Below are 24,008 nucleotides of genomic sequence, written 5' to 3'. Positions count from 1 at the left end.
ACGTACATTTCGTGTTGCGAACATTCGAAGATTGCATTGCGAACACATTCGAAATCACGACCATACTTTTCTTTTCCAATTTCCAGTTCTCTCATCAAGAATGCACTTGTTTCAAGCAACAAAATCACACTCCGACGAATAGTACGATGGAAGCAGCGAACGCAGGAGCAAACGACCCACCTCCGCAAGTAGCTCTCGATGCAAAACAGATAGAGGAGCTGAAAGTTCAGAACGTAATCGCTCCTGAATCTCAATTGATACTCCCCGAGGGAGTTTCGCTCGACCAATTATCACCTGAGGACTTGGAGATCATTAAAAGTCAACAGGAATTCTTGAAGGTAGAGCATTAGGCACTTCGTATCTTGCAGATCTTGGTCTTTGCCGTGTAGTTGTCTCAGAATAAGAACCAACATCAAACTTTCTGAAACATTTGGATTTTGCCATAACTTGTTCTAACAGCCCTTATGTTTTCCTTCATTAGCAACATGTGGGCCATGAACAACAGCACTCTCAAATGGCCTTGATATTGATCGCCATACTAATAACAAGTCAATTTGCAATCATGTTTTGGAAGAAGAAACATCCCAAATCTTTTGACATGGCTAGTTTGATTGGATTTTGGCTGGCAAGCATCTAATACAGCTCTTGGCAACTGATACCTCTTTCATATACCCCGAACTAACACTCTATACATTTCTCCAGATACCGGCTGGCCTGGCACTCCAAAAAGGAAACTGGAGATTCTTCTGCATTTGGCTCTCATTCTCCATACTGAATCTATGGGTGGTTCGAAATGCTCTAGAAAAGCCAGTCAAACCCGCAACGCCGAAATGGACGTATGCATTCTATGACTGGGTGTACAAGATTTCATATTCTGTCGGCTTGTTGGGATATTTCTTGTTCTTGGCTGCATTCTTCCATATACCAGCAGTATTATGGAATGCTAGTATAGAGTTTGAGCTGCGGTGTCTGGAGGTACGCAGAATCAGAATTTTTAGCAGTCAATCGTATTTGCACCAAAACAAAGACTTATTGCCAAATCCTCGACTCTAGGCAGGAATATTACTCCTATTTTACGGCCTCTACTTTGGAGTACTAGGACGTGACACTGTAGATAGACTAGCAGATAAGATGGCATACGCTGTTGGTTACTATGCTGGCAAGAAGGGTGGAATGCCAACACGGCACTTAGCATCAAATGTCTGCTGTATATGTGGCGACGTGACGAATGAAGAAGGAGGAAAACTGAAGCTACATAAATTACAATGTGGACATATAATGCATGAAGTTTGTATACGTGGATGGATTATTGTTGGGAAGAAGGATGTTTGCCCTTACGGTAAATTCACCATCAGTCGTTCAACGTGCTTTTTTTCACTGGTTTGCTGATGATTATTGACCCTCTTCTCCCGTTTTTCTTGTAGATTCGGAAAGAGTGGACATGTCTGCATTCTCATCGAATCCATGGGAGACGTCGCAGAGATTATACCTGGTAGGTGACAAAATTTGACCCTCCAACAAAGTACTACGATCTCACGCATCGAATGCATTAGAATCTCCTGGATGCTTTCAGGTTCCTCCTCTCATGGCAGCCGCTTGTGTTCCTCATAATTCATTATTTCTTTGTCCTGTTCGGCTATAATTAGTCATAGAGCAGGCCGTTTACGTCTTGCTTACAAGACAGAAACGAAAGGACATTTATCACTTCTCGCAAAAACCCATAAAATGTTTGTACTTTGTAGACTTCTATATTTGTCACGTAAGATAATATTTTATACCCGAATCACACAAAATGAGCTCAATGTTACAATTTATTCGACTCAACCAAGACAGACTTCCAAGTAATCACCACTCAACAATCACCTCCCTTGTTTTCCTCGCCTTCTCATAGATTCACGTTCTTGAGACGTATCAGATCCATTATTATTATTGCTGTTGTTGTTGTTATTTGAAGGCCCACGACTGACTGTTGGGACTGTGGTACTTTCTGATAATCCATCTAAAGCCCTCTCAAACGCCTCCAACTCTTCACGTTGCCTTCTTAGACGACTTCTTAGCTGATCGCGTCGACCGGTATTGAACTGGGTTGGGAACTACATACAGAAAAATTAGACTGCTGAAGCGAAAAAACCGGACACAGCCAACAGTCGAACTGGACAACATACCTCGCTAAACAGCGATTCCAATACTTGACTATAACTTTCCAACGAATCTAGCTGCGGATTATTCACATTTATATCCGCATCAGTCATGGATGAGGACATGTTGTTGTTTTCAGCAGACATGGCCTCTCCTAACGTAAAAGCGACAGAGTCCGATACACCAAATCGAGACAGAGAACCACTTATTGATACTCGTGGGTCTCGTATCTCGCTCACAGGTCGACTACCTGTCAGAGACTGGAATATTTCGTCTCGCATAGCTGGATTTTGGGTACTATTACTACTACTATTCTCTGCAACGGCCAATCCACTAGCATTTTCAGCTCGTGCTGGTCGAGTTAAAGTTCGACCGCCATCAACTCGGAGATGTGATAACGATACATCTCCAATGCTCAGATGCGATGGATAATCAGTGTCGTCGTCCGAGGCTAACATGGGATTTTGCGGTCGAGCTAAAGTTGCGTGTTGGTATGGCGATGCCTGATTATTTATTGGCGGTATGTCTCTATCGGATTCATCATCGTATTCTTCTTGTCCTGTTATTGCTGCATCGTCACTCATATGTATGAGTCCATGCACTTGATCACCTGCCATGTATAAATCGAGTCGTTGATGTAGAGCTGCGTCAGATTGATCCAGATACGATTCATCGGCAGGAGCTTCATCTGGCTGCATGTGTTGTTTCGTAGCATGATGATTCTTCTGATCCTCTCCATCTTCATCCTCATTGGCAGTATCCTGATCTTCTCCAGTTACCGATGCATCTAGATTCGCAACTTGTCTACAAAGTGGGCATTGGAACATGAGTGCTGATCCCAGTAACGGCACTACACATTTATAATGGAAACAGTGAGAGCATGGAGCCAGAAAGAGGGCCTGGTTTGTCGATATGTTGCACAGACAGATACAACAATCTGTAGTGGCATAGTCGTCCTTTTGTCCACCATTCATGGCTCCCAAAAGCTGCCGTAATGCAGACCGTAGCCTAAGAAGTAAAAATTGAGTGGACATGAGAAAATTGTCGTGACTACCTGCTTGACCATTTTTTTGGCTTACTTGACGGGATTTGGTCTGGGCCGATTGCCTTTCACTGTGATGAAGATCTTGATCATGACACTTTTATAGATTTCTATGTATACAATGTTGGAAAGCGAATTCTCTGCCAAAAAGGAGGCAAAGAGAAGGAAAAAGCTAGTCAAAGATCACCCATACCTTCTTGACGACCTTGGTAATCCACGCCCAACTGAATGACATCTAAAACAATACGGGTGTAATCAACACAACTCCTCTCAAGACACGGCGAGTAATTAAATCAAGACTGCGACTAACCTCCGGATTTCAGTGGGTATGGTCGAGATTCCTTGCCAGATGGTGACAGACGAAGTCTATTGAGGAAACTGCCAGAAGAGCTTCCGACATCACGGAAATACAGCTAAAAGGATCAAAAAATGAGCGACTCAGCCAAAAAACAAAAATGGGAAAGGGGCCACAATTACCTCTCCATCGGCACCAATCCACATCTCAGCATGCGTCCTAGATATCACTTTACTTCTGAAAGCAATAAACTCGACTCGCTTTTCAGGCGACACTTCTTTATTACCACCAGCACGGGAGCTACTACCGCCTGCTCTCATCGAAGCTCGTTTAGATATAGGAGATGTAGCAGATACAGCAGCACTGTCATCCTCAAGCATACTATCGTTAGCATCACCAGCCATACCACCAAAGAATCCACGTTCATCTTCTTCGTTTACAGTTACATTCGGAGTAGAAGACGTCGCGGCATGCTGTCTATCTGATAATGTCTTTTGACGTTCTGTTCCAGCTCTCTTTGGAGAAACAACTTTTGCTGTTGAAGGTGAAGTGACTGCGACAGTAGGTGAAGTCACTTCCCGAAGCTGTTCGGCAACAGCAGCTGCAGCTACTCGTTCACGTTTCCTATCGACTTTACGACCTATTTTGATCAGGGTTCCGATTTTCAAGTCCTTTTCGATGGGCGAGAATACGAAGTGTTCTGCATGGGAATGGTTGTGATGATGATGTCCGTGGTGATGTTCTATATGTGGAAAGAGCTGTATGCGGACTGACGGTATGACTTTCTGAGACAGAGTGTTGGCTGGAGCTGATTTCTGTCGTCTAGGAGTACCATAATCAGCCGGGGACTCTGGGTATTGTTGCTCAGACAATGCGTCTACAGTAGGCGGCCTTAATGTAGTCAATGATCCAGCAGGGAACATTGCCGTTTTCAAATGTTGCGGTCAAGACTGATGCTGTCGAGAATAGGTGGGCTAAGCTATGTCTACGAGTAGATTCACCCTCTAATAGGTATCTATAAGAGGCGTAGCTGCTATAAACCAGAGTCCAGTTATTGTTTGTGTGCTTCACTTGAGATTGCTGCTAGCTTGGCAATCTACGTTCGGGCAAGCTGTCAGGAATGAGGTAGGAAGGCGAAAGGGGAACCTCTTCTTACCTGATACTGTGAGCTGATCGTCCCCCTAATCGTACGTCCGCTTGAACTTGGCCAACTGCTCCGGTAAAAGCAAAAAGTAGCACGTCCTCTTGTGTTTTTGCTCTGATTCACGACAACGAACAGAAAGCTCGGATAGGAACGATCCCGACAAACGTCTAGACGCGTTTCGAGCTTCGGAACTCGTTCAATTCACCTAGTACGTATTGAATCGTGAAGATGAACACTGTAGACGAGCAATTGCTACATTATATCACATTCTATATTTTTATGCCGGCAGCTCAAAACGTTGACCTTTCAAAACTCTATTCAATCCAAAAAAAGCAGTTAGCTCTCCATCTCCATCGGATCATTCAACAAGCACTCACTTTGTAAAGTAGACATAGAAGAAGTCACAATACAACGCCGTCTGTACAAGGCCTGACACAACTACAATCCAGTCCACATGTCCATTCTCGGTGACAAACCGATAAATCCAATTCAGTAAATACAACGCCCGGTACCCGCCCAGAGCAAACAAGTAGTGCGTTGTAATGGTTTCAGCTTCCCCTGTTCGTGTCAGTTGAAACAGTTGAGGGAGTATAGCGACAGCCTCCAAATACACTGAGAATGCCCAAAATATCTAAATTGATTCCGATTGAGTACAGCTTATTGGCTGTTGGCTGGAGCAACAAACATCACGATCACCGATCCTTCAAAGTTCCAACCAAGACAGCACTCACCTCCAGAGGAGTAAAAGCATAATTCACAATCAATGCCAACACTGCACAAGGTACCAGCAAGAATTCCACTCTAAACGTGTCAAGTGATGGATCCCATGTAGCCTTGAATCGAATCCTCATCAAATATAGTATATAAAAGGCACTCCCAATAAAGAAGATCTTCATCAACGAGTTGTAAAAGGACACAAAATGTGTCAGAAGGTCGAGATATCTTGTACAAAACACAGCAGCATAGAGTGCTTGAGTTTTGAATGAAATGCCTGTTTGATGTTGAGGGGGTTTCGTTAGAGCTGAGAACGAGAGACTGCTAGTAGCCAAATACGGTGGCTCCTTCAAGGAATGTAAGACAGATACGATGACTCCTTCTTGACAAAGTTTCCCCTCAAACTACAAAAGTTGTTCAAACAGCGAATTTTCAAAGACTACCTGACGCTGATCTCGTTTTCGTTATTTTCAATAGGAGGATAAATATAGACGCCAGGTGCATCAAATCAGCCACTAGCCTAAATATGTTCATGATGACTCTTTTGACCTGTCAGCCGCGGAGAAAGACATTCATCAAACGAGATCAAAAGCAATCGAGGTAGCAACATGGTTTGCGTGAGGTTGGAAAGGGCTAGACGCTAGTGGGTTGGACGGAATTGTCGCGAGGATATGAGAACTTGTAAGAAAATCGCGTGGGCCATTTATAACTGTCGACCTAGTTTTACGAGTCGACAAATGTACGAGGAGAAAAGAAGCAACCACAATTGTAACTCCAGCCACAATCCAAAGCGAAAGCAACAAAGCAGTTCTCGAAAAATGTCCTGGAAGACCTTGACCCCCAATACATGCCAAAACATGGCCACCGCAAATAATCCTCTGTTCTACCTTGTCATGTAGGACAGCCGTTCAAAGAGCTGATATTGCCTGCGATTCCGAAACTGTCCAGCCAAATCCATGCTTCCAAATCAGATACATTGACGTTGGTTTATTGGATATATTTAGGTTGATTTATCAGAGTAGCTAGGTGGTAATGGCCATCCAAATGTTTCACCACGAGCAGCTAATCGTCTATGAGCTTCAATCTTGGCCGCATCACTTGGTCTAAGAATGTATTATGTGTTAGGTATGTGTGCTGTTATAACAAGACACAGTTTAGACATGCCCGTCCGTCCTTGAGACCATAAAGACCAACCAGACACCCATGGGTAGCAGGTATCCGAAGTACCACATCGGCTCCCACCAGTACCATTTCTTGGCCTGAGCAGGCTATGATAGGAATGAATGTCAAAAATTGTGTGTTTGATGTCGATGATTAGTTGAATAACAAGCAACAAACAAGTCAAGCATGGCCTACCGTTTCACCGAACAAGTAGCCACTTGGTTCTTCACCAGCTACGGCATGATGGTGGTCATCGTGGTGATGGTCGTCGACAGCAGCTCCATGTCCATGACCATGTTGTTGAACAGAACCACCAGAAGCGAGTCTTGATTGTAAGAATATGGCGCGTTGTCTGGCCAGTATGGACGAGGCATTAGCAAACGGCCTCAATAACGGTCTCATTACCATCACTTGACTAGAGTATGTTTTTGCCAACGAGCGGAGACGAATGAAGATGCACATAGAGATATACGACAATTAAAAAGACGACACGACTCCCAGACGCGTCAAGATTAGCACAGGATGCATCTCTTCTCTTGCAAATGAGATGCAACAACGGACCGCTGTTCTCTTTCGTGATTTGCGAATATTGCATCGTTTCGTGCCAGATCTTAGCGTATCAGCAGCGCACTTGTAATGATCACTACAATGTGCATATTCTACACCTATCTGCTGTGTTAAGATCTAAGCTCTCTCGTGTTGCTTGGCGTCAAACACCTTCAATTTCATTCGATACAGCATTCGCCCTAAACAAGCAGTCGTTTGGATCGAAGCGAGGAACTAGTCTGTATACACATCGGGGCAACTGACATATCCATCATGTCGGTCATAGAGGTAAGTTCATATACCATTAGTATCTTGTATTTTGTTTTTTCTACAAAATTGAACATCGCAATCATCCAAAGCTTCCCTTGTTTATCAACATTCCTTCTAATATTGAATCCATATATCTAACTTGAATGCAATATATAGAAAATCAAGGAAATCGAGGCCGAAATGGCTCGTACTCAAAAGAACAAGGTACATCATCAAATCAAAATCAGTACTTTGTCTTATTGAACACACAGCACAACAATACGATTCAACAATTCAGCTTCGTTCCTGTCCAAGACTCCACCTACCTGCAAACTCGTCATGTGCATTTCTTCTTACAACAATGTCTTGCTTAGGCTACATCATATCACTTGGGATCCTTGAAGGCAAAGCTGGCGAAGCTTCGTCGAGAATTGATTACTCCATCTGGAGGTGGAGGTAAATATTTGGTCTCCCTCTTGATTTAGCCTCTCGAGCATTCGTGCTCACAATTTTGTCCCAGGTGGAGGTCCTGGTGTTGGTTTTGATGTAGCAAAGACCGGTGTAGCACGAGTCGGATTTGTTGGGTTTCCTTCTGTGGGGAAAAGTACTCTAATGAGTAAAATTACTGGAACACATTCTGAAGTTGGAGCTTACGAGGTAAGTTGCTTTAATACCAGCACAGCTTTCTTGGTGTTGCCACTACTAAACCTGCCTTCTTTTCTAGTTCACAACATTGACGACAGTTCCTGGTGTTATACAATACAAGGGAGCGAAAATCCAGATGTTGGATTTGCCTGGTATTATTGAAGGTGCAAAAGATGGTAAAGGTCGTGGTAGACAGGTATGATATACTCCATGTTTGGACCCTGCCCTTTTTTGCCGCTTGGAGCTCAAACACCAAAAATCTACATTATCTAGGTCATTGCTGTAGCAAGAACATGTTCGCTCATCTTTATTGTTCTGGATGTCCTCAAACCATTAACAGACAAACGCATCATTGAAAAAGAATTGGAAGGATTTGGAATCAGACTTAATAAACAACCACCGCAAATCACATTCAAAAAGAAGGAAAAGGGTGGTGTGAATGTGACTTCAACAGTCTCCTTGACGAATCTAGATTCTGACAGTGTCAAGGCTATATTGAGTGAATATCGTATTCATAATGCTGATGTTCATTTCAAGGAGAATGCTACTGCTGATGACTTGATTGGTAAGTATTTGGATTCTGGTGACTTGTTTTTGCTCGCTGGTACTTACTTGCTCTTTTTTTGCAGATATCATTGAAGGAAATCGAATTTATATACCGGCCGTATACGTGTTGAACAAGATTGATCAAATCTCCATTGAGGAATTGGACATTGTGTACAGGATTCCTCATGCTATACCGATATCAGCACACCATGGATGGAACTTTGATGACTTGCTAGAAAAGGTATTTGCCTTTATTCCAAAGATGGTGTATTGTATTTGTGTTCTGATCATTTGGATTTACCGTGCATAGATGTGGGAGTACCTAGGATTAGTGCGAATGTAAGCATCTTGCGTCTTCTTCACCCGTCTCTTTTGCCCTTTGTTCTTACAGCTCACTCTTCATTTACCAATGCTTCAATCTCATCATAGATATACCAAACCCAAGAATCAGCTACCCGATTACTCTCAACCCGTGGTTATGCGATCGAGTGATTCCACCATCGAAGACTTTTGTAATTCTATACATAAGGCTCTTATCAAAGAATTCAAGTATGCTCTAGTATGGGGATCTAGTGTGAAACACAATCCTCAAAAGGTGGGCAAAGAACATCAATTGCTCGATGAGGATGTCGTTCAAATAGTGAAGAAGACATAATATTGTTGTCGATTTTGTTGGCTCGCGATAGTATGTATGCACGTACACGTATAAATACACAGTTTAGTACTTTGATTGCTAGTTACGTCGTTGTTCTTCGCGCTTTCGTGTACCTTGTGTTTCTTATGTATCGCGTAAGCGTTGGTAAGCGGCAGACATCCTCTTGTCAGAAGTTGATCTCTATCAATCCATTTGAGAGTTAATAGGTAAGTGAGAGAGAGAAGGAGACATTCGTATTTAAGTTGATGAACGACGCACGAGAAATATCGCATCGGTCCTCTTCTTCGTTTATTTTGAGGTTGTTTTACATATTGTCGAGCAAAGTGACAAGAATGAAGCTTTGCTCATTCAAGAGAGGGAGAGAGGAAGGAGCAGTTATAAGCTCGTTGGAATCGTATCTGAAAGCTACTAGTTATCTCCCTTGCACTGTGACGAACCCCAACACACGCAAACTCAGAGTGTAATTTGACATCTCACACACTTCACCTTTACAGCTAAATCATCCAAAGATGAAGAGCATTTGCCAGCAAAGAGATGTCAAGATCCCTGCCGGTGGTATGTGACCTTCAAAACCAGCTGCAATAACTAATATTGGGTTGTTTCCTTAGCTCCAAACACAATTTGCTCACACTCATTATCATACTAGTCACCATCGACATCAAATCTCGAATTGTGGTCGTAAAAGGTCCACGAGGAGAATTAACTAGAGATTTGAAGCACGTAAACATGGAAATCCTTCGAGTATCACCTGAAGTCATGACCGTCAAAGTCTGGCACGGTGCCAGAAAGCACGTCGCTTGTATCCGAACTGTATGCTCCATCATTGAAAACATGATTAGTGGTGTTACCAAGGTGATTACACTGAATTTGCTAAAGAAGGCTGTGGAGTCATGAAACTTAGAGATTGGATGCCACGCCCACGAAAAAGCCGACGATTCACGTGCCTAACGCCCTTTTCAACTCCAAACTCACAGGGCTTTGAATACAGAATGCGTTTCGTATACGCTCACTTCCCCATCAACGTCAATATCATCGAAAACGGTACCTTGGTTGAAATCCGAAACTTTTTGGGTGAAAAGATTATTCGAAAGGTCGGAATGTTGGATGGTGTCAAGGTTGAGCACTCTACTGGTGGTGTCAAGGATGAAATCATCCTTCAAGGAAACGATATTCAGAACGTGTCTCAGTCCGGTATGTTGGAGAAACTTATCTTGTTTAAGAAGTGTTAAAGCGGTAAGTGACCACTTTTTTTCACCTTCTTTGTATTTAGCGGCCTTGATTCAACAAAGTACAACCGTCAAGAACAAGGATATCCGTAAATTCTTGGATGGTATCTACCGTGAAAAGTCGGGTTTGATTGGTGAACTGTAGACACACTAGTTTGTAGGGCACTTTACTGTAAAAAATATTAAAAAGAGAATCACACCAAAGATCAATTGTTTTCGTGGTATATACTGTGTACTGGTCCCAAACTGCTACCTTCAACTTGCATTGTTGCAGAAATGACATTTACTTCTGATTTAGGGACTTTTTTTGGGTTGTGAGATTTATTATACTTAGTTTTCAGAGAACCACTCAACCACATGAAATAATTAAATCACAAAAACAACGAGGGCAATTTTCTTCAACAGGGACAAATTACTATGTTGTTTTTCAAGTTGCAACAACATGGCCCTCAAGTACACTCACAGCAGCGACACCATCACCAAGAGAAGCAGCACTAGTTGCCAAATCCTGTTGAGCCTTCTGCGTCACAGGACTAACCAAGGCAGCATCTACTTTTGGCCTATACGTGCTCACAGCGGCAACATCGACCTTCCACCTTACCTCGTCACATTTATAGGCTTTGGGTGTAAGTCGGAATACAGTATGAAGCGGTACATTAATGTATGGTAGTTCTTCAGGTGGTATGTTTAAAAAGTAGGCATATAGGGCTCTGACGACAGCTTGATGGCTAATAATGAGGATTTGCTTATCGGGGTCTCGAGGTCTTTCTAATTCCATGATGATGGGTTCTAGTCGTTGTACCAAGTCTCGATAGCTTTCACCACCTGGATATCGATATAGGAACTAGGGAGGGGATTCATGAGACACGAAAGCAAAAAAAACAAGGTCGGTCGATTTGCAACATTGACAACACACCTTATCATGAGCTCTCTCAGCAGCTTCCATAGGGTACTTTTCGTCAATCTCTTCATACGTCATACCATCACATAATCCAGAATCCAGCTCGTCAAGAGCCCTCCATTGGATTTTGGGATATGGTAGTGCTGCAGCCGTTTGCATGGTTCTCTTTAACGTGGAAGTCCATACCGTCAATTTCACATTCGGCTCTAGATTAGCGACAACGATACCAGGTAGTCGTGCTGCATATTGTTCACCTCGACTCGACAAGTTGGCATTACCACCTATTTTACCAGCAACGTTATACTCAGATTCACCGTGCCGAGACATGTAAATGTGCCGTGGTGTTATATTCAGGTTCATGCAAAAATAGCATATTCGACTGGGCAAATATCCTCGGATTCGATTGAGTAACACCTGCAAAATTTATAAAGGTGAGTGTTTCAAGCAGCGAGAGATTTATTCAACGACAGATTGATATCAAAGTGATTGTTTACCTGAGTCCCTATGTTCACAAGCTGAATGAAGGGCACTGAATTAGGAGACGCATCGTCCATTTCCTTTGTAGAAATCCTTTCATACGTTGACTCGTGGTGTTTGATACGTTTTTTAAAGTCCAATACTGCCTCTTCAGGATCAACACCCTCGTAATCAGGACTTGATATCTAGCGGGTGTATCATGTAAGACTGACACGCCATCTGAGATAAGAAGTAGACAAGACAACATGTACCTTGACTTCTTTGATATTCTCCAGAATGATTTCCTCATCATCACATATCGACTCGACAAACATGACTGCAACCCCCTCTTCGTTGCAGGTTTTCAACACGCGAGTCCGCCTGTCAGCGGTAGTATTCGCGGCATCGTACACAGCAACACAAGCAGTTGGGGAGCGTAGCCACTCCAGGGTATCATGCAGAGCCTGTTTTGATAGTTGCTCTCTAATGGTATTTGCCTCCCGATTCTCGTGATTCCAGAAATCGTGACTTTGAACCGACCCAACGGCGTCTCTTCTATACTGGCCGACGTTGAATATGCGAGCAGGATATCCCAGCCAGTTCAAACTAGATATACGAGTTGTTATGTCGTTGTTTTCGCAGTTTATCAAACCCCGAAAAATGTTTGTGTTTGATGATGTCGACACATGGAAGGCAAGGACATAAACTTACTAGCGAACAATCTTCCTTGCAATGTACGTTTTGCCACGAGCAGGGAGGCCGACCATGACCACCACTAGCTTGTTTGGCAGGGATTTCTGGTATGGTCTTCTAGCATGGGATTTGTCGTTTGCTGCAGATGCTGCTACAGCACTATTTACGGCTCCGTTTTGGTTGTCGCCGGCCATTTCCAGATGCTGCCTAGTAGCTAGACAAGCTCAAGAGCAACAGAGTTCGTAATGGTCGAGATTGGGAGATGCTCTGGTGTGAGTACAAACTATGACGGGCAACAATTGAGCTCGCCGCCTAAAGATCTACTTGATCCTACGTGTAAATATATTGCTATTATGATTATCATGTCATTACAAAGGTATATAGGCAACGTGGCAGAAATGTGGCAGTTTGTGCGGTTGAGGTTCTTAAATACCAAAGAATGGTCGTTGTTGTTGACCCTGTGTCAGCTCTTCTCGCAGGTATTCTCTCAGAATACGAGCTCGTTCTTCACGGTCTTTGGGTAGTGGCGGAAACATGATGCCAATCGCACTCTTTACTCGGTCAATATACTTGTCCTCAAACCAAGACGTGTATCCTCTGGATATAAGCAGCGTGCTATTAAAGATTGTAAAAAATCAGGTCGGGACGTTCACATCCTTAATACTTGTTCGTGACGTACCTTGTCCATTCACCGAGTTCGTATATCTCTTCATGATTCGGCAACCGTTCTGGGACATCGTATCCAGCTTCCTCAAGCGCAGCTTGTACTTTAATCTCGAGCATCTCGTGCTCTCGAGCCTTTGCACTCATGGCATAGGGAAGGATGGCCAGACATGACAAAACACCACAGCCACCTGCTACATACCACGGCAGAGTAATGGACGAATCGTATAACTGAGTTAACACTAGTGGGCCTATTATTCCTCCCAGATTGGTGGCGGTTACTCCATATGACAGTATTTGCGCAACATTTTGTTCGTTTGCTTGATCTGTTAACATTGCAGAGTAGCATGATATTGCAAATGCTTGGCCCAGTGACTAGTAAGGAAACGTGTTAGAGAAGATATCCAACGATGCAATATAACGTGAGTTACCGTAAGCAATCCAGCAGCAAAAGATACCCATAAGTTATCAGTTGCTGGGAATATGAGCATTCCAAGTGCTGCTACGACACAGCCGAGCATGCATATCTCATGTAGAGACAGATATTTTGAGACAAATACAAAAAGGAAGGCCTATTTGCCAAAACAGTTAAAACACATCTTCTTCAGGTACAAGATCGTTGAAACAAAAGTACCTGAACAAAGACAAAAACTACACCATAAACAGCATACACAAATCCAACCTGGAGGGACGTCAGACCAAAACGTGCTCCAGCATACAACGAATACAGTGTCGAAAAGGCCATAAAAGTTATTTCCAAAAAGAAAGTTGACAAGCATATCGATAAAATACGACCAACAACCTTCCAAGGAATCTTTGCTTTCGATTTGGACGGCGTAGTTGATTTGGTTGATTTCGTATCCTCCTGGTTTGCTGTTTTACGGGCAGCGTCGAGAGATGATGTACTCCTGACTAGTCCTTCCTCTGCGAGCAACGTAGCAGACGATAAATCAGCATCTTCTAAATGCTTTTCAGTGCTAGAGTCCACTGGAAGTTGAGAGTCACCACCAGCGACTTCAAACCTCACTCGTCCGGTCTCATTCATTCCTGACTCCTCATCATCGTCATCAGTTTTCACCTTCACTACAGCCTTTTTACCACTCCATCCAGTCACAAAGTTCCGGAATCTATCTAGCCATGGAATCCCCCTCTTCCCTGGCATTGACTCGTCCAACAAGAAGAAGGCAAACAGGAATGCCGCTAACGAGATACTCCCACTGACAAGCAGTGGTGTTGACAATGAGAATTGAGACAGCGCTGATCCTAACACTGGACCAAATACATAGGCAGCTGAGATTACAGCTTGTTGTAAGGCCAAATAGCGGGGTCTCTCCTGTTTGTTCGTCACGTCGGCAATGTATGCGTTCCCGACCTCTGGACTGCCTCCTCCTACACCACTTAATAATCTAAATGCGATCAAAGCGTAGATGTTTGGGGCTACTCCAGACAGAATCATTCCAAATCCCCCAATAAAGACAGCTGCCAGTAATATGGGTCGTCTTCCAACATGATCTGACAAGTATCCTAGCACGATCGTGGCGAGAAAAGAAGAGATCTGGAAGGCTGAAAAGACACCACCTACTAGCCCAACAGATGCATTGAAGGCTTCAGCGTATAGCGATAAGATCGGCAGCACAATCGTTCCACCTCTATGACGAGCATATGGTCAGTACTGGCTAACACCCATGCCAATTCAATGATGGCAGATCTCACAAGATGTCGACAAAGATTGTCAAGTACACAACGAGAAGCGAGCGCAGCTTAGTTCCTTCCTTTTTGGCTCTCATTCTAATCGCATCATCGAGCTGCGTATCCGAACGCAAGGATGGCCTACTGGCAGTTTCCTCCATGCTGGACAATCGTAACCTCTTGGCTTACTATACGGCCAGAGACGTTTAGCTCAAGTTTGTTGCAGTTTCGCTTTATCGTGGTTCAAATCCAAACCTCCGGAAAGCGCCTTTGCAAAGGTACTATAGGGATAGAGACAGTTAGAATCAAGATAAGAGATGCCATTCAGCGGCACAGCTACCACACAATTAGCTTCAAACCCGTTGGAAGACAAGCTATCAGGATTCTTGGGTGACAATGAATGTAGATTGGGAGAGATCGAGGACGAATATCAGCGCGAGAAGGCTTGTAATGTTTTCAGAGATAAGTTCTAAACCGATTCGTATTTACGCGAGTGTGGCTGCACCGCAAAAAAGTGTTTTGTCGTGTTGCAGTTTCCTTCAAACAGGAGGCCTTTATCCCATTTCACTGTTTTCATAGTGACACCCTGAAGGACAGGTATGCATTTTCTGGGAAAATTGTCTGTGGAAACACCCAAGACCGTTATCATAACAAAAACCTCATCACCAAAAATGGAGGAAGGGGCAAATTTTTCAACGCCCTCCTTAATAAATTTAATTATCAATGAATTAATAATTACGGGTCGGTTAGGGTCGGCAGGCTTCTTGGTAACCGATCCTTGAGGGCGGCCTCGTTTTGGTATGTTGAAGCCTAGAATCTATCATGAAATGTACAAAAAGGTTAGAATTGTTTGAAAATGTCGATTGGTGACGAAACAGGCAAAGAATCAGGGTTGGGAATGGGCTTACTAGTGTGCAAGCCGTGGTGCGTAATATAATTGGTGTGTCACTTCTGTTCAAAAGACCACAGCTTCGTTGACAAATTTCGCTCGGACTTTCAAAATTTGCAAAATTTGAAACCCTGTCGCTGAAAAATCTTTACCGAGGAGGGTTGCACAAAGGCACAATGAAATCTGCTTATGAGGGACGCGTCTACCCAAGGGATATCACCATTTCACAGCAATTCCAAAGATGTTCTCCTTGATTGCGTGCGTTTGCTGAACATTTTCTTCATCGAAGAAAGCTTTAAAATAATTGAACTAGATTCCATTCTCAAAATCGTTATAAACAAGGCTGGTTAATTTAAAATGATTTTCCTCCTTGATAAGGCTTAAATGGCAACATTTTTCGGCAGGAAAAAAATTTCAGCAGGAAAAAAGCAAACAGAAGCACGAATACGAAACAGAAAAACGAATACGCCCACCGATTGAGAGCCTTTTAAAGGACAGTATCAACTATTCTTAGTATTCTTAAAATGACTGTACCGCCCGTCCCTTCCAATTCAGCCGTTCTTGCAATAAAGAGGAAACTCTTTGGAAGTAGAGAACATGTTCGACCAGTTGACACGGATGATAAGAAGAACGTCACAGTTCATAACAAGAACTTCGCTGAGGAACAAAGCAAATTCTTGGAAGTCGTCCAATTTCTAATTGAAAAGGTGACTACAAGCCTCCAAAATCACATAAATGCTTAGTTAACTTTCTTGTCAACTAGGAAGTTGATGTCAAAGCTCCATCTCTTGTCTTCATTGCTGCCGGGTTAGGCTATGTGGAAGTCTTGAAGTACCTGCTTGACAATGTAGGAGTTAAATTTAGTGACTGAATGTAAATTTTCTTTGGTTCCAATCTTCTTCTCCAAAGGGAGCAGATGTAAACACTGTGAACGAAAAAAATCAAACCTTGGTCTATGTTGCTGCTTCATTTGGCCACCTAAACGTTGTGGAGTACTTGTTTTTCAAGGTGAGAGCCTGTTGAACTGACTGAAGTTGACCATAAGTAACAGTCTGTCAAAGGGTGTAGATGTCAAAAGTCCGGCGACCGACGGAGTTACTCCTGTGTTTGAGGCAGCGGCTCGTGGACACTTGGATGTCGTAAAGTATTTGGTTGAAAAAGTAAGGCGAGTTTCCTTAACTCGTCTGGCTGCATATGAAACGTTGTTGTCAAGTAGATGTCAGAAGCGGATTTCCAACAAGTCGCTAAAGATGGTTGCATGGTTTTTCATTATGCCGCTCGAGGTGGGCATTTAGAAGTCGTCAAGTACTTAAACGAGAAGGTAAGCAACTTCACCTTTTTTATCGCCGACTCTCGAACTTCTGACTTTACCCATCCGTGAAAAAGGGAGGTAGTGCCACAGTTGCCAATGAACTGGGAGAGACTCCGATCTTGCTAGCAGCTGAAGGTGGCCACACGGATGTCGTCCAATATCTATTTGAACACGTACAAATCTCCTTTGGGCTCTGTGATTCGTGTTGGACTATCTGATTCAAATCCTTTGCTGATTCAAATCCCTTGCCTATATTCTCGAACAGGGAGGTAACGTCAACCTTCCTGCAAATGACGGAAAGACGCCAGTGTGGGCCGCAGCTCAGAATGGATACTTGACTACTATGAAATTCCTCGTTGATAAGGTATGGTTAGGCAATTTCATTCTCTGTGAGTTCTCGATATCATCCGTTTGTTACAGGGAGCAGATGTTCAACTTGTTGTCAAACCAAAATCAAAAAAAAAAGAAGATCAGACTTGGGCTGGCGCAACTACGATTCTCGTAGCGGCATTTGATGGGCACCTAGACGTAGTGGAGTACTTGGCAAATAAGGTAACAGCACTTGTGTTGTCAATTATTTCTACTGCTGAATGTCTTTGGTCGAACAGAATGTGGACGTCAACGCTCCAGCTGACGATGGTTGGACACCTGTATTTGCCGCCGCGAACGGTGGTCATTTGAAGGTTATCGAATACTTAGTCAAGCAAAAGGTCAGAATTTGCTTTTGCCTTTGCTATCTCTACTGTTGATCTGTTTTCTGATTAACTCAAAAAGAATGCCGATGTCAATGTAACGGTAAAGTCAGGAAATTACGATGGCGCTCCCGCAGGAGCAACACCTGTCTATACTGCATCTCATTTCGGCTATCTAGACATCGTCAAATTTTTGGTAGAGGAGGTGAGAAATTGGACTCAAATGCCTCGCTCACGCCAGCTGAACTCTGTTTTCTTTGTCTACCAGGGAAAAGCGGATGTCAATATCAATAAAGCTGGCCGCACGCCCCTTAAAGCTGCTCAAGGCCACCCTGACTTGAAAGCGTATTTAATACAGCATGGTGCAAAGTGAAATGGTAAGAATGTGGTTGGTTTCTTTCGATTTTTCTGACGCGACAACTCTGTAGGGCTAAAAGCTTTAGGAGAACGGGAATGAAAATCCCCATTCAGCCTAGATTTATGATAGAAGTTGAGCCGGACTACAGATTCGTTATTAAAGTTTTTACCTGAGGCAAGCTAGTAAAAGAGTTGTATTCTAGTCAGTGGGAAAGTAAATATTCCGCGACATAAAGCTTTTTGCCCTAAGTCCCTCTATTTGAAAGGTAGCGTTCTTTTGTGGTTCTTGTCAAACGAGGATAAAATCAGTGCCTATCTGTCTACTGCCATTTGGATTGCAAATCACTCCCAAATAGATTAAGCGTTGTCCGAAGTCCACAAGACACCTTATGTGAATATTGCTAGAACGCCTTATGCCTGCCTAAAAAATTACCGTTCAGAGTGTAACAGACATTAGAACGCCTTTCAATGTTATTAACCTCATCTCGCGTTAGTCTTTGTAGCTACCATCTCTTCCTTGTATTGCCCACGAGTGTCTTAGCTGTTTGTAGGCCCATCTAAACCTGCTGCTTCTTAAGGATGGGTAGTCGTTACGTCAGCTTGGTGGTGTTTGCGCGTTCCAACCCACTGAAAAAACAAATTATTGCTTCTAGTCAAAGAATGGAACAGTTGTCAGAACAGACCAAGTCCGAACTCTTGAAAATGCTGTCTGTACTGCAACAGCTCCTGTCTTATAGAGTTTTATAGATCGACAGACGCTTCATGTAGAGGATGGATAGGATATTCGACATTCGCCAGCATCGATACGCGTACGTATGCTGGAATCACGTCTGGCTGTCGCAATTTCGCTCAGTCTATTGGCCGTGTTGATTTCCTCTCACCCTCTTGAGTGACTGATTTCGTCTCAACAAGAAATAACCAAAATGTCATACAGAGGAGGGAATAGACTGGGAATAGACTCAAGAGAAGGCCCCGTGAGTGACCTTGAGCTACCAGACGACTCGCAGGAAAGCTTAAAGGACCTATACCTGGCCAAGACTTTGTATTCCTGTAGTCATCTAGTAAGTCTTTACCGAACTACGAAACAAGGCCAATTGCCCCAGTAACGAGTCGCTGCTCAACGCTCTTTGAATCAGGAAATCTGCTTTTAATCTGCTGGAGAATTGCCGGTGCTCTTGAGTGTCGGTGTGCTTGTCCTGATTCAAAGAGATTTGTTAATCAGAGGGGAGGTGCAATAACGACGGAATGCTGTTTTGAGGAGGATGTTTATGGATGAAGCTGATGGCGCTGTGGTCACAGGTAAGGAAATCTGATGTCTTTCTTTAACATTATCTCGATGCTCACGTTGCGCCTTATTTTTCACTAGTGGTCACTGTCAACCGACAATGCATGTAAGCCGAGTGAGGAGGGAGGGCTCTTATTACGGGGCCACATGTGTGTAACCTTGAGCTGCTAGACAAATCGCAGGAAGCTAATCCCTTCCCGTGGTCTGGCAGCCATCTGGTAAATTCTTTATTGAATTTGCCAAACAAGATCTTTTGCCCTTGTAGCATCGAGTCGCTGCTGGCACTTCTTTAAATCAGGCTTCTGGCTTAATTATGCTGGAGAAGTGTTGGTGCGCTGGAATATTCCGGGTACTTGTCTGAGTTCAGAAGAAGTGCCTTCAGAGAGGAGAGCGCGAAACAGTCATATATAATAATGAAACCATCTATACCATATATAACTATATGATTGCATCACCGTCTCTGTATATACTCATACACCTGCCGTTAAAGATATATTGTATTCACGTTTGGTTGATGTTCAGAGACAAGGTTCTGGTGCGCAAAGGACATGAACAAGGATACGAAGCTATGGAACATTGCGCTTAACGCTTCCTTTTCTCGCCAAGTCTTTAAAGCCAGCGGACAACGGGATGCTCACATTGAATATCTGACTCCCTCTGAATGTACTACGCCTTGGCACGAGCCGACGCTAATGTTACCACTACAAGCCGGTCGAGAACAGATTTGTGAATTATAATTCCAGGATAGAAGTTATTGGTTGAAGGTGCTGCTACACCACTGGTTACGGCCTCCATTATTGTATTGCATTCACTAGCAAGTTCTCCAAGTAGCCTTGGGTACCTCTCGCCAACGGAATGGTAAGGCGGGCAAAGTATCGATTGATTAGTCCTCTCGACGCAACAGATAACCCTATTGCATCAAGATAAACGTGCCTTCAACCATATGCAATATTTCCAATCAGATACATCCAACACCACATATTATATATACAGGCAATCCGCTGAAGAGAATACAAAACGAAGATCTTAACTTAACGACGATAATTGCTATTGGCAAAGTATGGTTGCTAATCGAAGAGAGGAGGAAAAATCAGCGCTAGTTCGATCAGATCAGATCATTTCTTGTAACAGATGAACCACTTACTGGTCGAAATCCACCCCGTGCATTATGACTAAATCGTTGTTGTTGTTGAGGAGGCGGCTGCGATATTTGTGAAGGTGATGGCACAGGTTGTTTATCACGACCTCCTTGTGGCTGCGGCTGCTGTGGTGGTGGTTGATTTGATCTCTGTGATGGAGGCAGCGACATTGGACCTTTCACATCACCACCTCTTGGCGATCCTATAGCAGATGTTTGCCACCCACTATCCTGTCGGGAATCGTACTGTTGTTGTCTTTCGGATGAAGACGGCCAGCTACTATTTTGGCCACCACGTGGTGGAGTTCGATAATCGGGTATATTAGTGCCTGCTATATTATCAGAAGGATGGCGCGGTCCAGCTCTATACTGTTGGTATAGCGGTTGGTTGTTTGAATACTGCGGACTACGGGCCTCTAAACCAAACATGGGTGATTGTGGTGATCGAGGATCATTTAGGTGCGACGTATGGTGCTGGTGTGGATATTGTTGATGAGGAGGAGGATGGGTCGGAGCAAATCTCAGTTGAGGTGACGGACGTCCACTATTTGGAGCAGACTGATCATCCCATGATTGTCTGTGTTGATTTTGGTATATTTGCTGTTGTTGTGTCACCTGTTGCATATTAGGCCGTCGTGGCATACCATCCTAGTAAACACAAATGTTTAGGTTTGGTACCTTCACAAACACAAACGTACAGACGTACCAAAGGACCTATTGGCAATGCTGGTGGCTTGACATCTATAACCTCTTCTGGTTGTACATCACTCTCATTCCTACTATGTATTTCAGAAATTTTGAATTAGTCTCAAGCAAACAAAAACAGCTACATTGATCGTTATTACCTCTTTGATGGCACAGTAGGTGGCCCTCCTGATGAATCAGATCGACTTCTCTTTGATTTCGACTGTGCCTTTACGGTTTGAGCAGCGATATTTTCAAAAATCTTTCGTTTCTGTGACCGGAGTTCTTCGAGTTTCAAGATTATGGCGTCTTCATCAGGGACTTCGGAAGCTGGTTCAGTCGAGGTGCCCGATACACTTGTTGGACCACCATCACCAGGAGAGGGTGATTTTATATCGTCTCGAGCAGTGACTTCTAAAATGTTTGGATAATTAAGCATGTGTGGTGAATATAGACTAATAATAAGACCATACCTGTCGATAAATCAATGATTGTATCGGATGGTTTCACTTGTTCTTCGACCTTAACATTGTCGCCCTTGGTATGCTCTCCTTGTTCAAAGTGTTTTGATGAGTTGCCACAAGTGGTGCTATTACTATCATCTGGACGAGTGGCTATTGCATCTAGAGCATCATCTATGGTATCATCAAGATCTTCATCGTCTTCGTGGTCCGAAGCCTTCCTCTTTGCACGGGACTCGATTGCTCGTCGTAGTTCGTGGGGATGTGCTGCTGCCCGACTAGTGTCTACAGGCAGGACCGGTACAGAAAACGAGTATCTCGCTATGGAGGACATCCTAGACTAGAGCCATTTGCCTGCTGCCTGCTGTTCTGGTCCTATATCTCGCAATTTGATTGTTTGTGATTAATTCATTAATTCTCAATGACTTTGACATACATGTTGACCTACATACAATCAGATTGTCCATTTTTACGTGTCTTGTCGCGTATTAGAGACTGTAATATACAGTCCAGAGTTCATAGCATTCTTCGTGACAAACATTCAACTTACATTCATCGCGAACTGCATCATATAAGCTACACAGGCAAACCAGTCATATGGTAGTCACCGATATGGCCAACAGCCAGTCAGATATTCTAGCTCTGGCGAAATCCGCACGGCTGGCTGCTCTTCAACTGCAAACTGCCTCAGACGCGGAAAAGAGGACAGCTCTGCGCTTTATTCACCAACATCTGCAGGCTCATAAACAACAGATCCTGGAGGCTAATGCTAGAGATTTACAGGTATGCCGTCTCTTGCAGTACCTGGTGCTACATTTCTGTTAAGTCAAACCATTGCCAAAAAAACGTTACCCATGTCCAGCCGAAGGTCAAGTCGTTGACACCATCTTTACCACGCTCTTCTAGGCCGCCAAGAACGATACACATCTATCCTCAACGTTGGTGAAGCGGCTGGATTTGAATGCTGGTGGTGACAAGTTTGACTCGATGCTTCAAGGTGTTTTGGACGTTCAATCTCTAACTGATCCATGTGGTATTGCTCGATTTCCATTCTTGTACTCAAAGTTTCGTCTCTCATCTTCTTCCATGTTCATCACAGGACAAGTCACGTTAGCAACAAAGCTAGATGACGGATTAGAAATGTTTCGAGTTACTTGTCCTGTTGGAGTCCTACTCATGATATTCGAGGCTCGCCCCGAAGTTGTCGTACAGGTCGCGTGTTTGGCCATAAAATCAGGTACGCATCCTGATAATAATTATCATCTACGACAAGAACTCGTCGGTTTTTAGCCTGTTCGCTCATTCAAACTTGACCAAATCTCTATTAGGAAACGCCGTCGTTCTAAAAGGTGGCAAAGAAGCATCTCATTCAAACCAAATATTACATAAAGTCATATCTGCAGCTCTAGCAGAAGCATCTATATCCACAGTCCCAGCTTCAGGCATTCAACTGGTGTCGACTCGAGAAGCTGTATCCGATTTGTTGCTTCTCGACAAGTATATCGATATGGCAATCCCAAGAGGTGGTTATGATCTCGTAAAGTATGTCAAGAAGCATGCTACCATGCCTGTATTGGGACATGCTGATGGTCTCTGCTCTATATACCTGGATGAGACTGCTGATGTTAGTAAGGCCATTCCTGTGATTGTCGACAGCAAGGTATTTAGTGGTATGAGACTCTTGTTTTTGGCTCAGTCATGCTGACGCAGAAAAAACTCGTTTTAGACCAGTTACCCTGCTGCCTGCAACTCAACAGAGACTTTGCTCGTCCATGCAAACTGTCTAGCGACAGTTTTTCCCAAAGTGGCGGATGCTTTACTAGCAGCAGGCGTATCATTACGATGCGACCCAGCCTCATATACGTCCATATCATCACGTAAACCACCATCAACATCATCAGCAACCATAACAACATCAACTCCCGAAGACTACAACACAGAATTCCTAGACTTGGTACTAGCAGTCAAAACCGTCTCATCCCTATCCGAAGCCATCATCCACATAAACACAAACGGATCACATCACACTGACGCCATAATAACCGAATCAAAACCACATGCCGAACAATTCATGGCTCAAGTCGATGCTGCCGGTGTATACTGGAATGCATCAACGAGATTCGCGGATGGATTTAGATATGGGTTTGGGGCTGAAATTGGTGTGTCGACAAACAAGACACATGCTAGAGGACCGGTGGGATTGGAAGGGTTGGTTATTTACAAGTACAGAATTTACGGGAGTGGGAATGCTACTGCGGATTATAGTAAGAAGAGAAAGTACTTGCATGAGCCAATTGATATCGAGTCTGTCAAGCATCGATTCATAACAAAGTAGTAATAATAGATTCACGTATTTCGCATTTCCACCCCGACAGTGTCTGTACTTCTGTGTTTGTTCATACAGCACAAAACTTATGTTATAAAAG

At 43.5% G+C, this 24,008-nt stretch overlaps 9 protein-coding genes across 9 annotated transcripts; 5 read left to right on the top strand and 4 right to left on the bottom strand.

The window, feature by feature from the left end:
- Positions 1-146: 146 nt before the first annotated feature.
- Positions 147-1,652, top strand: SmJEL517_g00886 (uncharacterized protein; the record flags this gene model as incomplete). Its single annotated transcript, XM_031166814.1, has 5 exons — positions 147-338; positions 703-975; positions 1,054-1,339; positions 1,425-1,492; positions 1,647-1,652. 5 exons carry the CDS (start codon positions 147-149, stop codon positions 1,650-1,652), a joined length of 825 nt encoding a protein of 274 aa, XP_031027054.1.
- A 207-nt stretch (positions 1,653-1,859) lies between these two features.
- On the bottom strand, positions 1,860-4,399 carry SmJEL517_g00885 (uncharacterized protein; the record flags this gene model as incomplete). The annotated part of the gene is made up of 7 exons (XM_031166813.1): positions 1,860-2,093; positions 2,166-2,989; positions 3,065-3,147; positions 3,219-3,291; positions 3,375-3,416; positions 3,492-3,594; positions 3,659-4,399. The coding sequence occupies 7 exons, from the start codon at positions 4,397-4,399 to the stop codon at positions 1,860-1,862; spliced, it is 2,100 nt and encodes a 699-aa protein (XP_031027055.1).
- Positions 4,400-4,897: 498 nt separating this feature from the next.
- SmJEL517_g00884 (uncharacterized protein) lies at positions 4,898-5,516 on the bottom strand (the record flags this gene model as incomplete). Its single annotated transcript, XM_031166812.1, has 3 exons — positions 4,898-4,934; positions 4,998-5,251; positions 5,352-5,516. The coding sequence occupies 3 exons, from the start codon at positions 5,514-5,516 to the stop codon at positions 4,898-4,900; spliced, it is 456 nt and encodes a 151-aa protein (XP_031027056.1).
- Positions 5,517-6,334: 818 nt separating this feature from the next.
- SmJEL517_g00883 (uncharacterized protein) lies at positions 6,335-6,897 on the bottom strand (the record flags this gene model as incomplete). The annotated part of the gene is made up of 3 exons (XM_031166811.1): positions 6,335-6,431; positions 6,529-6,602; positions 6,691-6,897. 3 exons carry the CDS (start codon positions 6,895-6,897, stop codon positions 6,335-6,337), a joined length of 378 nt encoding a protein of 125 aa, XP_031027057.1.
- A 417-nt stretch (positions 6,898-7,314) lies between these two features.
- On the top strand, positions 7,315-9,136 carry SMI882 (threonine---tRNA ligase; the record flags this gene model as incomplete). The annotated part of the gene is made up of 9 exons (XM_031166810.1): positions 7,315-7,329; positions 7,468-7,515; positions 7,665-7,746; positions 7,811-7,947; positions 8,015-8,131; positions 8,209-8,500; positions 8,565-8,722; positions 8,792-8,820; positions 8,911-9,136. The coding sequence occupies 9 exons, from the start codon at positions 7,315-7,317 to the stop codon at positions 9,134-9,136; spliced, it is 1,104 nt and encodes a 367-aa protein (XP_031027058.1).
- Positions 9,137-9,645: 509 nt separating this feature from the next.
- Positions 9,646-10,507, top strand: SmJEL517_g00881 (uncharacterized protein; the record flags this gene model as incomplete). Its single annotated transcript, XM_031166809.1, has 4 exons — positions 9,646-9,691; positions 9,783-9,988; positions 10,111-10,327; positions 10,407-10,507. 4 exons carry the CDS (start codon positions 9,646-9,648, stop codon positions 10,505-10,507), a joined length of 570 nt encoding a protein of 189 aa, XP_031027059.1.
- A 282-nt stretch (positions 10,508-10,789) lies between these two features.
- On the bottom strand, positions 10,790-12,606 carry SmJEL517_g00880 (uncharacterized protein; the record flags this gene model as incomplete). The annotated part of the gene is made up of 5 exons (XM_031166808.1): positions 10,790-11,206; positions 11,279-11,677; positions 11,758-11,925; positions 11,992-12,325; positions 12,431-12,606. The coding sequence occupies 5 exons, from the start codon at positions 12,604-12,606 to the stop codon at positions 10,790-10,792; spliced, it is 1,494 nt and encodes a 497-aa protein (XP_031027060.1).
- Positions 12,607-16,177: 3,571 nt separating this feature from the next.
- SmJEL517_g00879 (uncharacterized protein) lies at positions 16,178-18,030 on the top strand (the record flags this gene model as incomplete). The annotated part of the gene is made up of 11 exons (XM_031166807.1): positions 16,178-16,360; positions 16,417-16,500; positions 16,563-16,661; positions 16,715-16,813; positions 16,870-16,974; positions 17,040-17,138; positions 17,231-17,329; positions 17,386-17,517; positions 17,574-17,675; positions 17,740-17,862; positions 17,926-18,030. The coding sequence occupies 11 exons, from the start codon at positions 16,178-16,180 to the stop codon at positions 18,028-18,030; spliced, it is 1,230 nt and encodes a 409-aa protein (XP_031026982.1).
- A 4,164-nt stretch (positions 18,031-22,194) lies between these two features.
- On the top strand, positions 22,195-23,917 carry PRO2 (glutamate-5-semialdehyde dehydrogenase; the record flags this gene model as incomplete). The annotated part of the gene is made up of 5 exons (XM_031166806.1): positions 22,195-22,365; positions 22,489-22,615; positions 22,682-22,819; positions 22,911-23,242; positions 23,309-23,917. 5 exons carry the CDS (start codon positions 22,195-22,197, stop codon positions 23,915-23,917), a joined length of 1,377 nt encoding a protein of 458 aa, XP_031026981.1.
- Between the last annotated feature and the right edge of the window lie 91 nt (positions 23,918-24,008).

Source organism: Synchytrium microbalum (genome assembly GCF_006535985.1).
Source record: "Synchytrium microbalum strain JEL517 chromosome Unknown SmJEL517_scf0003, whole genome shotgun sequence".
NCBI lineage: Eukaryota > Fungi > Chytridiomycota > Chytridiomycetes > Synchytriales > Synchytriaceae > Synchytrium > Synchytrium microbalum.
This window is presented reverse-complemented; position numbering and strand designations above follow the sequence as displayed.